Raw genomic sequence first — 16,318 nt, forward strand, 5'->3', positions numbered from 1 at the left:
TGGAACTCATGGCTACAAGATCCCAAGACCAAGTACTTGGATTCAGAAAGGGAGTGGACGGTTCTGTAGGTAACAGGAACATGCGAGTTCCAGGAGATTTAACACATTTCGAAGTGGGTTGGATCTAAAGCTGACGGCTTTGGGCCATGAAGCCCCGACCTCTAAATTATCCCATCACTGCTGCATCTTTTGCAAATGTCTACAAAGCAACTTCTGGTGACAGGCTACTGGGCGCAAACCTCAGCATAAATGCCTTGCCCTAGAGTGATTGACTCCAGTGAGTTACTGGGGACGTTCACACCAGCGTGTGCCCGCTGATGCTGCTGCACCAGGGGTTCACATCAGTTGAGCCCCATCAGTGGGGTAACAGCAGGGAAAATCGACATGAGTGGGCGCACGGCCTGGGTCTGTCGTGCTTGCAAACGCCAGATCCCAGCGGGGTGGGGGGAAATGTTCGGTCACTGGCTCCGAGCCTTGACTCCTGTATGAGTGTGTGACGCGCCCAGAGTCTCACAGGAGACACTGAGGGACAAGGCCAGTGGCGGCGGGGAGGGGAGAGGACAGGGTTTGGAGCCATGGAAGTTGGGAATGTGGACATAAGTGTGTATGGGGAGGGTAAGGGGCAGATGGGGCAATGAAAAATAACCAGCCTTTGAGCCGACCATGGTGAGATGCTGCAGTAAAGTGGTTTATTGCTGCTAGTGAAGCAGATCCAAGACCCAGTGGTAACAGAAGGAGCCGAGAGGCTCCAGTTTTGTCATTAAACAGGATTAGAAATCAGCTCGGAAGCAGAGGAATTGGTTGATTTCCAACCCCAGTTTGGATTCAAGACACTGATCTCCTGCCACGTGCTGGGAATAACGCTGGGGGAGTAGAAAAAAGAAGTGCAAGATGGAGACGGCCTGTCCCCTGCAAAGCTTTGATGGTGGAGCAGACGTTTTGGCTCATGGTCATCTTGGTGTGAGCCAGAGCAGGGCTCAGTGACCAACCGACTTGCATTGCTGCTCTATCTGTGTCTTCTTGAGCCAGGGCTGAGACCAGACTTGGAAGTTACAGCGCACTTTCTAGGGGTGGAATGAAGCACATTAGAATGGGGGTGACTCTCAGAGGAGTTGCCAGTAAAACCCAGTTGTCCTCTTCCCCCAAGCCTCACAGCATGACCTTGGTTAACTCACGTGTCTCTGTGCCTCAGTTTCCCCACTGGTTAAATGTGGGAGGGGCGTGTGAAGCTAAAGTCATTGCTGTGTGTGCAGTGGCAAGATGCTGTGGATTTGTGGGGCATAAAATCAGCTGAAGAGCTAACTAAGCTCAGTGTCCGGTATGTCCACACCCCTGTATTTTGTGTGTTTACCCTCTCACCCACGCTGGGCGGCAGGCCAGTGCTACTAGCTCCATTCTACAGATGGGGAAACCAAGGCACAGAGAGGGGAAGCGACTGGCTCAGGCTCACACAGGGAGTCTGGCAGAGCAGGGAATAAAACCCAGCTTCCCTGGGCCTCAGGTAAGTGACCTCCCCACTCCCCATCCTTGTGACTCTGCCATGCCCAGCAGTTCCTTGCCCTTGCCCCAGAATCAGCTCCCAGCTCAGGCAATGCCAGGTTTTAACCTCCCTCCCATTCTGTGCCCAGCAACTCCTGCTTTTTACCCTCCAGTTCGATACATAAAGAGCCGGCTGGTCTTGGAGGTGGATTGGGCTGGGAAAGGAGCAAGGGCAGGAATAGCAAAGGGCTCCAGGCCACCTCCCTCTGCACCACACCAAGCAAATCCCCAGCCCTAGCCCCCCTTCTGCACCTTCTCCAAGGCCAGCAGAGGTTGGGTTGGTTGCAATCAGGCTCGCAATAGATTCTGGCTGAGCTGCCTCCCACCCCCACCGCAGTGTGGAATTGGGGCAGAGCTGGGCCCCACCAGTTAGGAGCGGATGATGATGATAGAGATTTACAGGGTTTAGACCCAATGGAAATGTTTCCCTTTGCTCTCGAAAGCAGCACCCTGCAGAGAGCGGACCCCGGACCCCGCAGCCAGAGCAACAGTGAGTGTGAGCCCCTCCCTCATCTGGGCCCCTCTTCTCCTTCCCACTGCTTGTCCAATTAGATGGGAAGGGCTTTATCGTGAGGAGTGTCCCTCAGCTGGGCTCCACCCAGTGCCCGGCATGAAGCGACCCCCACACCCTTATCTCACTGGTGAGGAGGCAGCTCTAAATAATCGTCACTGAAAATCAATTCTTGGCAAACCAAACTGGTGCTCCAAACCCAGGAACTGAACCCCGAATAGGCCCAGTCCCGTCCTCTCACCTTCTGCTGGGACGGGGGCGGCAGGAGGCACTCCTTGAGCTCCATGACACCATCCTGGTTTTTCTTGCACAGTGTCTCCACCAGTTCCATGGTCAGATGTAGCATGAGCCCAGACACGACCTGCCAGAAAATTGGGCAGCCCGGCCTAGGGATGAGTCCCAGCACGATCCCCGAGCCCTGCCCCTGCCCCTGAATACCAGGAAATACAAGGGGCTGAGCTCTGAGCCTCCCCATTGCCACATGCTGCCTCCTAGGCTGTGTCCAAACAAAGTCAGTTGTGGGGGGCAGGGGTCAGTCTGTCCCACTTGGGCTATGATCCAGGTTCAAAGCTCTTTGCAGGCTTCAGGGGATTTGCTCCCAGTGCCCTGGGGCATTAGCGCCCATCCCCGTGTCACAAAGCAAGGAGCAGGGAATGAAGGGAAAGGGCAAAGTTAGCCAAAGGGTCTCCCATTGGGGGACTCAGCTGGGGAAGCCTCGGGCTGGGTTTTTCGTGGTGTTGGGGCAGCGGGACACCTAGGTGCCAGCCTCATTGCCCACCCTCACTGCGGGTCCCAACTATACCTCCCCTTCCCCCAGGTCCAAGGGCCACCAGATCCCTTCCACCCACACCCTGCAGTCTTACTGCAACTCTGCCCCCCTAGATCCCAGCCCCACCGGACCCCCTCATTTGGGGCTGCACCCACAGCACACACAGCCCTGCTCCCCTCCCCTGCCCCCTGTAACACCTGCATCCACTCACCTGTCTTTGGGCGCTCAGCACCTGCAGCCCCCGGCTGTAGTAGGGGCTCTTACTGCGCTGGTTGTAGGTATGTTCGGCTGCGTGCGCCGCCTGCTGGACTTCTGGGTCTGACACTGGCACATTGTCCAGCCCCCCAGCAACAGAGGTTTCCAGAGTGAGGGGAACCCCCAGGAGGAGGAGGAAGCACAGCCAGGGACCTGCCACTGCTACAGGGAACGCCATGGCTGAGAATGGCCACAGCTGGGGATGGGGTGATAAGATATAGGCAGGGAGCCCCACCCCCTGGGATGGCCCCACCCACATGGGGAGGGAGCCCTACTCCTGATGGCCGCACCCAGAAGGGATAGGAAAATGTCGCCCTCCATTACATAAGACCCAAGAATAGATGGGAACTAAACCCTCAGGGCTTGATTCAGCCAGGGGAAAAGGGCCTTTGTGGGGCAGGCCATCCCAGAATTCCCCATTAGGTGGGAGATTTCTTGCACCTTCCTCTGAAGCAACTGGCAATGGCCACTGTCACAGACGTGATGCCAGGCTGGATGGGCCCACTGGTGTCCATGGGTGTGGCCAGTCCTAGGAGAGCCCTGCGCCCAGTAGAGAGCCCCACGTACAGCAGATGGAGAAACATCCCCTAACAGGGAGCCCTGCTAGCTGCCGGGTGGAGGCCTGCCACCTGGGGGGTGGTCCCTGCCTCAGAGAAAAAGGCCAGGCCTCAGCTACATTTAGGGCGACCAAGCAGCAAGTGTGAAAAATTGGGACGGGGGTTGGGGATTAGGAGCCTATATAAGAAAAAGACCCAAAAATCAGGACTGTTCCTATAAAACTGGGACATCTGGTCACCCGAGCTACATTCCCCTGTTGGTCGTCTATTAGTTGGGCAATGGGCACCAATTGATCTATTTTCCTTTGTCCCAAATCCATAGTATTTATGGACAAGGGAGGGATGGGTGCAAAGAGACTGGTCACCAGTGATGCCCTTTCAGTGTTGTCTGCCATGGCCTCTGTTATGTTCTCCTCAATCTGCACCATGTAGCCATAGGGCCTGGATCCCCATCGGAGTCAGAGAGGTGAGGGTCAGACCGAATCCATCCAGGCTCCCCCGGTATGGTGCTGTCCCCACAGAAAGGTTGTGGTATCCCAGAGCGCATGCTATGTCCCCAAGCTGTATCCCCTCCTTCACTTTCTCTTTAATGACTCGTCAAGCCTAACCTCCCTCACTTATGGTCAGGTTAATTCATGCCCAATTTTGCCCCGTTCCCTGTGCAGATTTGGGGGATCTGTCTGTACAGCTTATGAATTCTGGTTCATATTGTGGAGTGGCTCTTATGAAAACTGCTGAACCACGAATGCCTGTCCCAATGCGTAAGCCTGTGCCCTCCCAGCAGGAGAGAGAGCAGGTCTTGGCCACACTGAGGACGATGGAGAGTTCTTAGCTTTGATCTCAGAATAGTTATGCTAATGAGTGGGCATCCTAGGGGAAACCGCTTGTACCCATCCTCTCTGAGGGGAGGGGGTTTACAGGCCGTGAGTTGTTACCAGACCACAGAGCAAAGGAAGCCAGGTGTTGGGAGGGGTATGTAGAGAGAGTCACATGGGGAACGTGAGGGTGACCCACAGGATGCCTGGCAGGAGGAGGGAATGGGTGGGTCAGACTGGCCAAGGGAGGTGTGCTGGGGAAGAAGCCTCCATGATGAGAAGCAGCTCTGAATGTAGGGTTGCATGAGGCGGTGGGGACTCACACAAGGCTTTGGGGTTAGGAGGTTTGTTATGTCCTGTCGAGCCTGGGCTCTTTGTGCTCTGTCTGTTAAGCAGAAGAGAGCCGCGGGGTGAGAGGCTGGGCAAAATGTGTGCCTGTTAAATAGCTGCCATGGGCCTCCTGAGAGAGCTAAGCGGTACCCAGGAGGCTCCCACCTTGGGTTGGGTTCTGACACAGAGCAGACTGAAGGGTCCGTGCTGTACAGGCCATAGTTGAATTGTGGCCTTAGTCACTGTGGTTGGCCAAATGTCCACATTAACGTTACTGAGATATGCTTGACGCAGCTTTTTGGGATGCAGGGTGAAAGCTGGTTAGGCTGAGGTCACTGTCCCCACCTTTTCACGTACACACCCAGTATCAGTAACTCACTGTCATAAGGCTGTGCTGAAAGGACCAATCGTGTAATGCTGATGGACATTCAGGACATGCAGAGCATTAAGAGACTTACGTCTGGCTTAAGCAGAAGTGTGTTACATAGTCCTCCTCATGTGGGCCACTCACATGTCCTGCTTACAAAGACAGTCTCTCTGTGTGATCACCAAAGAGTTTTGCACAAAAATGTCCCCCTCAGACTGGAATCTTCTATTACCTCAGATTGAAATACCAATTGACTGGTGCAGATGAGCTCGAGTCAACGTGCTGGAATCACCAGTATTGCCAACCCTTAAACTCATGAGCCAGGCTCACCCAAAATCATGAGATTGTTTTACATAATCTCATGATTTTAAAGCCAATCAATTTGGGGTTCTTTTTATTTGTCTTCTGTTTTTGGGTGCATGGGGGGCACATTTTGAAGCTTTTGGTACAGCCTTGAGGGCTAGAAACTTATTTTTCTTTAAGAATGAAGGTGAAGTCATCACATCACCACTTGACTCCAGGAGCTGGGGCTTTAAGGAAAACAATAATTATCATGAGACTCATGGCAAAATCATGAGTTAGCAACACTGAATCTCTCATTGGACCAGGGTGGTCCCTAAGGTGGAGCAAGGGGACAGAGATGCCCACAAAAGGTGTTAATCTTGTGGAAGGAAAGTGGGGACTTTCTCACACTTTCTCTGCCCCTGAAGCCCTTCCCTGGACCAACCATCCAGAGTAGATGTGAAGAAATCTGACCATCAGCTAAACGCAGCCTGAAGCTACAACTAAGGGCAGGTCTGCATTTAAAATGCTGCATCGGTGCAATTGCACTGATGCAGCTGCTCCAGTGCAGCATTATAATGAAGACGCTCCTACGCTGACTGGAGAGAGCGCTCCCGTTGGCGTTGTTAATCACCTCCCCGAGAGGCAGTACCTATGTTGGCGGGTCTTGCTGACATAACGCTGTCTACACGGGGTTAGATTGGTGTAACTGCGTCGTTTAGGAGTATGGAGTTTTCAGTAGTTATACTGAGCTAGGTCTGCAGTGTAGACCAGAACTAAGGCTATGTCTACACTTAAAACACAACAGCAGCATAGCTGCGCCACTGCAGCACTTCAGTGTAGACACTACTTACGCCGATGGGAGGGGTTCTTCCATTGGCATAGGTAATCCAGCTCCCTGACAGGCAGTAACTAGGTGGATGGAAGAATTCTCCTGTTGATCTAGGGTGGTCTAAACTGGGGGTGAGGTTGGCTTCACTATGCTGCTCAGGAGTGTGGATTTTTCACACCCCTCAGCGATATAGCTGGGTCGACCTACCGTTTTAGAGTAGACCAGGCCTTAGGCGTACAGCGACTTCACTAAAGCGCTACAGCGATGCAGCTACATCCGTGCATCTGCACCAATGCCGGGCTTTAACTGTAGCCCTGCCCTTGGAGCTACCCTTCCTTAAAACAAAGGCCAGACGCAGGGTTGGTGTTTAGCAGCCTCTTGGCCCAGTTGAGTAGATTCACAACATGGCATTCGTGGTCTCCCTTAGCTTTCCTGGGAAGTGCTGAAGTAAGTCTTGTGGTTACCTTTCTACACTGACACCATGACTCATTGTAGTGATTGATGATCTAGAGAAACTGAATCACTGGTTTGCTGACTGAATTTCAGTTGTAACCTTGCATTGCCTGTGTTCTATTCGGATCAGTTCAGGGAAATTAGATGTAAGCAGGATCTAAATGAGCTGAATGAATTCTCCCCTGACAGCTAGATGGGAGAGGGAGAAACTTCCGGAGCAAACTGTTTACATGAACACACCCACTCTGCTTAGATAGCCAGCAGATAGAACGGCGTTGCTCAAAATAATCAACTTTGGCTGGTGTTGCCTTACAAATCACTTTAGTGCCGAGCACAGGGGAAGTGAAACACTGTTACCAATGTTGTTGGTATTATTGTATGAATACAGGGAAGCAGGACTGCTTAACCTGTCCCAAATGAAGGGGTCACCCTCAGCTGAAAGGACTTCAGTAAGCCAGGGGCTCGAATGCCAGAGCCTTATGAATATAAGTGGGATGAGGACAGCTGTCTTGGTAGGAGTGTAGACTGGTTCCAGAGGTTCTTCCCCAGACTGGTTTAACCTGTTCCTTCCCTTTACTGCTCAAAAAAAGAGCTAAATAGGCTTCATTAGGAACCTCTTTGTTGTTTTAAACGCTCAATCAGAGCTGAAATCCATTATGGTGAGACTCTCCAGCTTGCTAAGAGCTAAATATTACCAAGAGCTGCAATCACTTTGAGATGGGGCAGTGTTTCTGCCCAGCCTGCAAAGATGTGAAAATTACTCAGGGTATGTCTACACTATGAAATTAGATTGATTTTATAGAAGTTGATTTTTTAGGAATCAATTTTATACAGTCAATTGTCTGTGTCCCCATTAAGTCGGCGGAGTTCATCTACAGTACTGAGGCTAGCATTGACTTTTGGAGCGTTGCACTGTGTGTAGTGTCGACTTTCAGAACATTGCACTGTGGGTAGCTATCCTACAGTTCCCGCAGTCTCTGCCTCCCGCAGTCTCTGCCACCCATTGGAATTCTGGGTTGAGCTCCCTATGCCTGATGGGGCAAAAACATTGTTGCAGGTGGTTCTGAGCACATGTCGTCAGGCCAGCCTCCCTCCCTCCCTCGTGAAAGCAACGGCAAACAATCATTTCTCATTTTTTTTCCTGGGTTACCAGTGCAGATGATATACCAGGCAAGCATGGAGCCCGCTCAGCTTGCCGTCACCATACGTCTCCTGGGTGCTGCTGGCAGATGCGGTACTGCATTGATACACAGGAGCATCTCCTTGCCTTACCTTGCCTTTGCGGTGGCAGAAGGTGCAGTACGACTGCTAACCATTCTCATCGTCTTGTGGTGAGGTAGGTCAGGGGAGCCTGGACATAAATGGGAGTGACTCCTGGTCATTCTCTTCTTTAAGCTTTTTCTAATGGAGATTCAGTCCTGCCTAGAATATCATGCAAGCTGGAGGCTTTTGCCTCACGTTGCTCTCCCAGCCGGTAGCACCATGCGGTCGCACCTACCCCAGCATACCCCTTGCTCCCATGGCTCATGAAGCCTGGACAGTAGTAAGGAGCAGTTCAGCTATAGGCTGAGCAAGTGCAGAATGGTGGTAGAATGTGCCTTTGGACATTTAAAAGCGTGCTGGCGCTGTTTGCTGACTAGGCTGTTTGCAATTAGAAGAGCACAGCAAGGCGCGCTGCGCATGACAGAGGCTTTAAAAACCAGTTTGATGACTGGCCAGGCTTCGATGTGTCAGTTGTGTGTGTTTCTCCTTGATGCAAACCTGCTCCCTTTCTTGAGTTTAATTCCTTGTAAGCCATGTCGTCAGTCGCCCCTCCCTCCATGAGATCAATGGCAGACAATTATTTTTGGCCTTTTTTCCGCACAGACACCATACTATGGCAAGAATGGAGCCTGCTCAGATCACCATGGCAGTTATGAGCACCGTAAACACCACGCACATTATCCTGCAGTATATGCAGCACCAGAAACTTCAAAAGCAGGCAAGGAGGCAACGGCTGCGCGGTGATGATAGTGATGAGGACATGGACACGGACTTCTCTCAAAGCACGGGCCCTGGCAATTTGGACATCATAGTGGTAATGGGGCAGGTTCACGCTGTGGAATGCCGATTCTGACCTGGGAAACAAGCACAGACTGGTGGAATCACATAGTGTTGCACGTCTGGGGTGATGCCCAGTGGCTGTGAAACTTTCACATGCGTAAGGGCACTTTCATGGAACTTTGTGACTTGCTTTCCCCTGTCCTGAAGTGCAAGAATACCAAGATGAGAGCAGCCCTCACAGTTGAGAAGCGTGTGGCAATAGCCCTCTGGAAGCTTGCAATGCCAGATAGCTACCGGTCAGTTGGGAATCAATTTAGAGTGGGCAAATCTACTGTTGGGGGCTGCTGTGCTCCAAGTAGCCAGCTTGATCACTGAGCTGCTGGTATCAAGGGTAGTGACTCTGGGAAATGTGCAGGTCATAGTGGATGGCTTTGCTGCAATGGGATTTCCTAACTATGGTGGAGTGATAGACGGAACGCATATCCCTATCTTGGGACTGGAGCACCAAGGCAGCCAGTACCTAAACCACAAGGGGTACTTTTCAGTGGTGCTGCAAGCATTGGTGGATCACAAGGAACATTTCACCAACATCAATGTGAGATGGCTGGGAAAGATACATGACGCTCGCATCTTCAGGAACTCTGGTCTGGGTGAACGGCTGCAGCAAGGGACTTACTTTCCAGACCAGAAAATAACCACTGGGGATGTTGAAATGCCTATAGTTATCCTTGGGGATCCAGCCTACCCCTTAATGCCATGGCTTATGAAACCATACACAGGCAGCTTGGGCAGTAGTCAGGAGCTGTTCAACTATAGGCTGAGAAAGTGCAGAATGGTGGTAGAATGTGCCTTTGGACATTTAAAAGCGCACTGGCACAGTTTACTGACTCAGTTAGACCTCAATGACACCAATATTCCCATCGTTATTACTGCTTGCTGTGTGCTCCACAATATCTGTGAGAGTAAGGGGGAGACATTTATGGTGTGGGGGAAGGTTGAGGCAAATCACCTGGCCACTGATTATGTGCAGCCAGATGCCAGGGCGGTTAGAAGAGCACAGCAGGGTGTGCTGACCATCAGAGAAGCTTTGAAACCCAGTTTCATGACTGGCCGGGCTATGGTGTGAAAGTTCTGTTTGTTTCTCCTTGATGAAAACCTGCCCCCTTGGTTCACACTACTTCCCTGTAAGCCAACCACACTCCCCTCTCCCCTTTGATCACCGCTTGCAGAGGTAATAAAATCATTGTTGTTTCAAATTCATGCATTCTTTATTAGTTCATCACACAAATGGGGGGATAACTGCCAAGGTAGTCTGGGAGGAATGGGAGAGGAGGGAAGCACCGGGTTGGGTGGTGGAGGAGGGGAAAGACAAAGCCACACTGCACTTCAAAACTTATTGAATGCCAGCTTTCTGTTGCTTGGGCAGTCCTCTGGGGTGGAGTGGTTGAGTGGCCGGAGGCCCTCCCACCGTGTTCTTGGGCATCTGGGTGAAGAGGCTATGGAACTCTGGGAGAAGGGTGGTTGGTTACACAGGAGCTGCAGCGGTGGTCTGTGCTCTTGTTCCTGCTGCCTTTCCTTCACCTCAACAATATGCCAGAGAATATCAGTTTGATCCTCCAGTAGCCTGAGCATTGCTTCCTGCCTCCTCTCATCATGCTGATACCACCTATCATCTTGATTCCGCTACCTGTCCTCATGTTCCTTTTGTGCTTTCCTGCATGCTGACAATGTGTGCCTCCAAGCATTGTGCTGGGCTCGTTCAGTGCGGGAGGACTGCATGAGCTCAGAGAACATTTCATCGTGAGTGCATTTTTTTTCACCTTCTAATCTTCACTAGCCTCTAGGACAGAAATGATGTGGGGAGTGTTGAAACATTTGCAGCTGCGGGAGGGAAAAAAGGGAGAGCAGTATTTAAAAAGACACATTTTAGAGAACAATGTATAGATGCTTTCACGGTGAACCAAGCTGTTAACATTACATAGCACGTGTGCTTTCTTTACAAGGTCACATTTTGCCTCTTATATTGAGAGCCTACCAATTTGGTGTGAGAGATCATACACGCAGGGCCAGCGGGCAACAGAATTCAGCTTGCAGGCAGACATGGTAAGCCACAGTCTTTTGGCTGCTTAATCTTCATAACATGTAGGAATGGTTTCAAACAGCAGCACCCTCATTTCCCATACCAAGCACCCATCGGGTTAGCCATTTAAAAGGAAGAGCTGCAGTTTTCGGGTTAACGCGCAGCACAAACCCAACTAAACCACATCCCCCGACCCGGCACCATATCTGGGATGATCGCTTCACCCCTCCCCCTACCATGTGGCTAACAGTGGGGATGATTTCTTTTCAGCCACAGGCAAACAGCCCAGCAGGAATGGCCACCTCTGAATGACCCCTTAATAAAAGTCCCCTATTTCAACCAGGTGACCATTAATGATATCACTCTCCTGAGGATAACACAGAGAGATAAAGAACGGATGTTGCTTGAATGCCAGCAAACACCAGGACCATATGCTGCCATGCTTTGTTATGCAATGAGTCCAGACTACGTGCTACTGGCCTGGTGTGGTAAAGTGTCTACCATGGAGGATGGAATAAGGCTGCCGTCCCCAGAAACTTTTTGCAAAGGCTTTGGGAGTACATCCAGGAGAGCTTCATTGAGATGTCCCTGGAGGATTTCCGCTCCATCCCCAGACATGTTAACGGACTTTTCCAGTAGCTGTACTGGCCGCGAATGCATCCCAAGTCTTCAGGGCAAATTAATCATTAAACATGCTTGCTTTTAAACCAAGTATTATATTTACAAAGGTACACTCACCAGAGGTCCCTTCTCCATCTTCAAGGTCTGGGAGCCCGCCTTGGGTGGCTCCAGGGTGATAAACAGTTCCTGGCTGTCAGGGAAAACAGTTTCTCTGCTTGCTTGCTGTGCACTATCTTAAACCTCCTCCTCCTCCTCACCTTCCTCGTCCTAAAAATCCGCATCCCTGTTGCATGAGACTCCATTGACGGAGTCCATGCACAGAGGTGGAGTAGTTGTAGGGGCACCACCTAGAATAGCATGCAGCTCATCATAGAAGTGGCAGGTCTGGGCTCTGACCTGGAGCGGCCATTTGCCTCTGTGGTTCTTTGGTAGGCTTGCCTGACCATCTTAAGTTTCACGTGGCACTGCTGTGGGTCCCTGTTATAGCCTCTGTCCTTCATGCCCTTAGAGATTTTTTCAAATATTTGGGTATTTCGTCTTTTGGAATGGAGTTCTGATAGCACGGATTCCTTTCCCCATACAGTGAACAGATCCAGCGCCGCCCATTCAGTCCATGCTGGAGCTCTTTTGTGATTCTGGGACTGCATGGTCACTTGTGCTGATGAGCTCGCCACGCTGGCCAAACAGTATATGAAATTCAAACGTTCGCAGGGCTTTTCCTGTCTACCTGGCCAGTGCATCTGAGTTGAGAGTGCTGTCCAGAGCGGTCACAATGGAGCACTCTGAGATAGCTCCCGGAGGCCAATACAGTCGAATTGCGTCCATACTACCCCAAATTTGACCCAGCAAGGTCGATTTCAGCGCTAATCCCCTCATCAAGGAGAAGTACCAAAATCGATTTTAAGAGGCCTTTAAGTCAACAAAAAATGGCTTCGTCGTGTGGACGGGTGCAGGGTTAAATCGCTCTAACGCTGCAAATTCGACCTAAACTCGTAGTGTAGACCAGGACTAAGACACTGATGTGTAGAGGTCACATGAGAGAGGCAGGTGACAGCAGAAGGTGACTGACAGCTGGTGAATGAGAGGCTGATGAGCAGAATGAGTGGCTGGTGAGGTGGTGAAGAACCATGGCTGGAAGGATGGCCAGGTGGTGAGGAGCAGCAGTTGGCAGGGCAACAAGAGGGCGCAATGAGGAGCCAGCAGGGCGGCTGGCAGAGAAGTGCAGTGAGCCAGGGCTTGAACAGTGGAGCAGGTAAGGTGCCTCCTTACCCTACTTAGACCCTGGGTGGGAGATGAACTCTGTAGATGCACCTCTGAACACTGGGTCTGCATTGACCAAGGACAGCAACTGTGAGTGTGGTGCAGAGTAGGGACAGGCACATTAAAGGGACATTTGAGTGCTGGACCTAAGAACCTGAGGGAAAAGGACACTGGCCAACCTGCTCGGGGGCGGGTCTTTTACTCATGATTTAGGTTTATGAACGCTGTTTGCGGTATTTTCCCAAATTAACACCAAGCTACTTCCCTCCTTTTATTAAAAGTTTCTTTTCTACATTCAGACTCTGTGCTTGCGAGAGGGGAAGTACTGCCTTTCAAAGGCGCCCAGAGGTGGTGTGTAATTATCCCAGGGTCCTGGGTGGGGGCTCGAGTTGGTTCTGTGTTGGATCGATGGAAAGGAACCCCTAGATATTGAACCCCACCCTGGTTCCTGCTGGTTCCACCCGGCAGAAGGTTTACATAGAAGTGACTTAGGCCTTGTCTACATTGGCACTTTCCTCGTTAAAACTTTTTTCATTCTGGGTGTGAAAAAACCATTCCCTGAACAACAAAAGTTGTAGCGACGAAAAGTGCCAGTGTTGACAGAGCTTCGTCTGCGGAAGTTGCTCTCCCGGCGATGAAGCTACCGCCCCTCATTGGAGGTGGTTTCATTTTGTCACAGGAGAGGGAGGGCAGTTGTAGCAGGACTACTACTGTCAAGGTTCAGCTTCCAGTCCTTGGAGCTTTTAAAGATACAGCAATTTTCACTCCCCCTCTCACAGTGCAGAGGGATTTGAACCCATCAGTGGTAGTACTGGAAGCCACTAGGCTATCCTTAATCTATGGGGCCAGGAGAAATACTTTCCCCACGTGCCGTTATCCTTGGGAACTCATGGCTACCAGATCCCAATGTGACAGTCAGCAGCAACCCCCAAACAGCTAGTAGCCTTATAATAGCTGGCAACCATTAAAAAAAATTAAACACCTCACGGACGCAGTAGCCTGAACTTTTAAACTGTCTTCCCTTATCGGTCTTAAGGCAGTTAAAGCTGGTCCTAAGCTGGTTTTTGCTAAGCAAATTGCAAAAGTGCAGGGTTTGCTAACCACCAATCAAATGCTAACACAACCAAAGCCTGTGTGTAAATGTGTATAAAAAATTCTTGGATTTTGTATGAAGCAGAGCCTTTTTACCAAGGTACAAAGCTCTCCTTTCTTCTGCAAAATAAAGCAACCTTTCCTTATCCCTGTCTGGCTGTCATTGGCTCTCAGCTAGGCGGACCGACATTTTGGTAATAGTTTCTAGTGACCCAGATGAGACCCTCCTAGCTCGGACATTGGACTCTGGATGGTTGTGGCGAACTAGGAGCGGCGCCACTGGGGTGCTTAGCCCTTCTTCCTCACTTCACCGCGGCCCCTGGGGTTCGTGCTCCGACAAGGTGAGCCCTAATAAAATAAGGAAACACTTTCCGGGTTCTGGTTATATTCTGGTTACCTGGTTCTGTATGGCTTGCCAACTACAGAACCAGTTTCTCCTCCCTTGGTTTTCACACCTCAACTGCTAGAACAGGGCCTCATCCTCCCTGACTGAACTAACCTCGTTATCTCTAGCTTGCTTGCTAGCATATATATACTTGCCCCTGGAAATTTCCACTACATTCATCTGACGAAGTGGGTATTCACCCACGAAAGCTCATGATCCAAAACATCTGTTAGTCTATAAGGTGTCACTGGATTCTCTGCTGCTTTTACAGATTCAGACTAACACGGCTACCCCTCTGATACTTTTAAGGGTGTGAAGACCTTGTGAGAATAAGTCCCCACGTTGAGGATTTGGCGTGAGTTTAGTGTGGTGTTTATTTGAACGTATGGTAATACTTTGGCTACACCACACTGGCTATGCCAACCCGGTGGGAAAGCTTCATAAGCATTATGGCCATAAATAAAATACAGACCGGGGCTTTGTAAATAAAGGGTGAGGGAGCTTTTAGTTACTCAGTGGCGACAATCTACCCTAACATTTTGATGTTTGGAGTTGCTAAATATCTGGCCCCAGCACTGCCAATGGGATGCATTTAAATGTCCCATGGCGTGGGTGTTGTTTAAGATACCCCCATAGTATGGAACAGCAAATAAGTGTGATGTAAAGCTTACTAGCGCCCCCTGGCATTTAGAAATTTTTACAAGGGATGAGTGAGGTAATAAAATGCCAGAGGAGCCGTTTATATAATATGCATGGGTTTTACTTATGGGACCCAAGGGAAGGAATGAAGGAAACTACTTCCCTTGATAATGTTTGCTTGTTAATTTTGCAATATAGGCTTTTTGAAACTGGCAGGGAGGTTTTTGGGTGTTTACACCAATTATAAGGGGTAAAAGGTTTTATTTTTAATATTAAACCTACGGGTTTGATTGCAGGCTTTTAAGGGGATGTAACTTAGTTTTTTTTTTGGTTTTGTTAACAGCTTTAAAACATAGGGCCAGCTTATACCTAAACCGAAGGATATTGAAGAGAGGGACCCCTTTGGCCTCCCAACTATGATGCTAAATTTTAGACATTTTTTTATATTTATTGGACCGGTTGCCTTCGGGCGGTGGTTGCTGCTGGCAACCCAAGCAAAAAAAGTTACTTTAGGCCATCCAATGGTCCTACGGACCCCACATGCGGTCCAACTACTGCTAGTCCAAAAGAGCACCAGCATTTAACCTGTCTTCCCTTATCGGTCTTAAGGCAGTTAAAGCTGATCCTAAGCCGGTTTTTGCTAAGCAAATTGCAAAAGTGTAGGGCTTGCTAACCACCTATCAAATGCTAACACAACTGAAGCCTGTGTGTAAATGTGTATAAAAAATTCTTGGTTTTTGTATGAAGTAGAGTCTTCGTACCAAGGTACGAAGCTCTCCTTTCTTCTGCAAAATAAAGCAACCTTTCCTTATCCCTGTCTGGCTGTCATTAGCTCTCAGCTAAGCGGACCCGACATTTCGGTAACACCAAGGCCAAGTACTTGGATTCAGAAAGGGAGTGGATGGTTCTGTGGGTAACTAGAACATGCGACTTCCAGGAGATTTAACACATTTCAAAGTGGGGTGGCTCTATAGCTGATGGCTTTGGGCCATGAACCCCTGACCTCTAAACTATCCCATCACTGCTGCAGCTCAACTATTGATGACAGGCTACTGGGTGCAGTCTCAGTGTAAAAGCCTTGTCCTAGAGTGACTGACTCCAGTGAGTTACTGGGGACGTTCACACCAGTGTGTGCCCATTGGCGTGGCTATACTAGGGGCTAACAGCAGTTGAGCCCCATCAGTGCAGTAACAGCAGGGCAAATTGACACGAGTGGACGCACAGCCTGGGTCTGTCGTGCTTGCAAATGCCAGATCCCAGCGGGGTGGGGGGAAATGTTCGGTCACTGGCTCCGAGCCTTGACTCCTGTATGAGTGTGTGACGCGCCCAGAGTCTCACAGGAGACACTGAGGGACAAGGCCAGTGGCGGCGGGGAGGGGAGAGGACAGGGTTTGGAGCCATGGAAGTTGGGAATGTGGACATAAGTGTGTATGGGGAGGGTAAGGGGCAGATGGGGCAATGAAAAATAACCAGCCTTTGAGCCGACCA

At 50.3% G+C, this 16,318-nt stretch overlaps 1 protein-coding gene across 1 annotated transcript; it reads right to left on the reverse strand.

The window, feature by feature from the left end:
• Window positions 1-664: 664 nt before the first annotated feature.
• Window positions 665-3,351, reverse strand: LOC116838808 (cystatin-like). Its single transcript, XM_075073176.1, has 3 exons — window positions 3,031-3,351; window positions 2,292-2,411; window positions 665-1,064 (listed from the first exon to the last, which is right to left on the reverse strand). Exons 1-3 carry the CDS (start codon window positions 3,331-3,333, stop codon window positions 978-980), a joined length of 510 nt encoding a protein of 169 aa, XP_074929277.1. The 5' UTR covers window positions 3,334-3,351; the 3' UTR covers window positions 665-977.
• Window positions 3,352-16,318: the final 12,967 nt, after the last annotated feature.

This window comes from Chelonoidis abingdonii, chromosome 17 (genome assembly GCF_003597395.2).
Source record: "Chelonoidis abingdonii isolate Lonesome George chromosome 17, CheloAbing_2.0, whole genome shotgun sequence".
Taxonomy (NCBI): Eukaryota; Metazoa; Chordata; order Testudines; family Testudinidae; genus Chelonoidis; species Chelonoidis abingdonii.

Coding starts and splice junctions, on each gene's coding strand:
- LOC116838808 (XM_075073176.1), bottom strand. CDS start 3,333: ATGTGGGTGGGGCCATCCCAGGGGGTGGGGCTCCCTGCCTATATCTTA. Junction 2,412..3,030: donor TGCTGAGCGCCCAAAGACAG/GTGAGTGGATGC, acceptor ATTTTCTGGCAG/GTCGTGTCTGGGCTCATGCT. Junction 1,065..2,291: donor CGCCCCCGTCCCAGCAGAAG/GTGAGAGGACGG, acceptor TTCCACCCCTAG/AAAGTGCGCTGTAACTTCCA.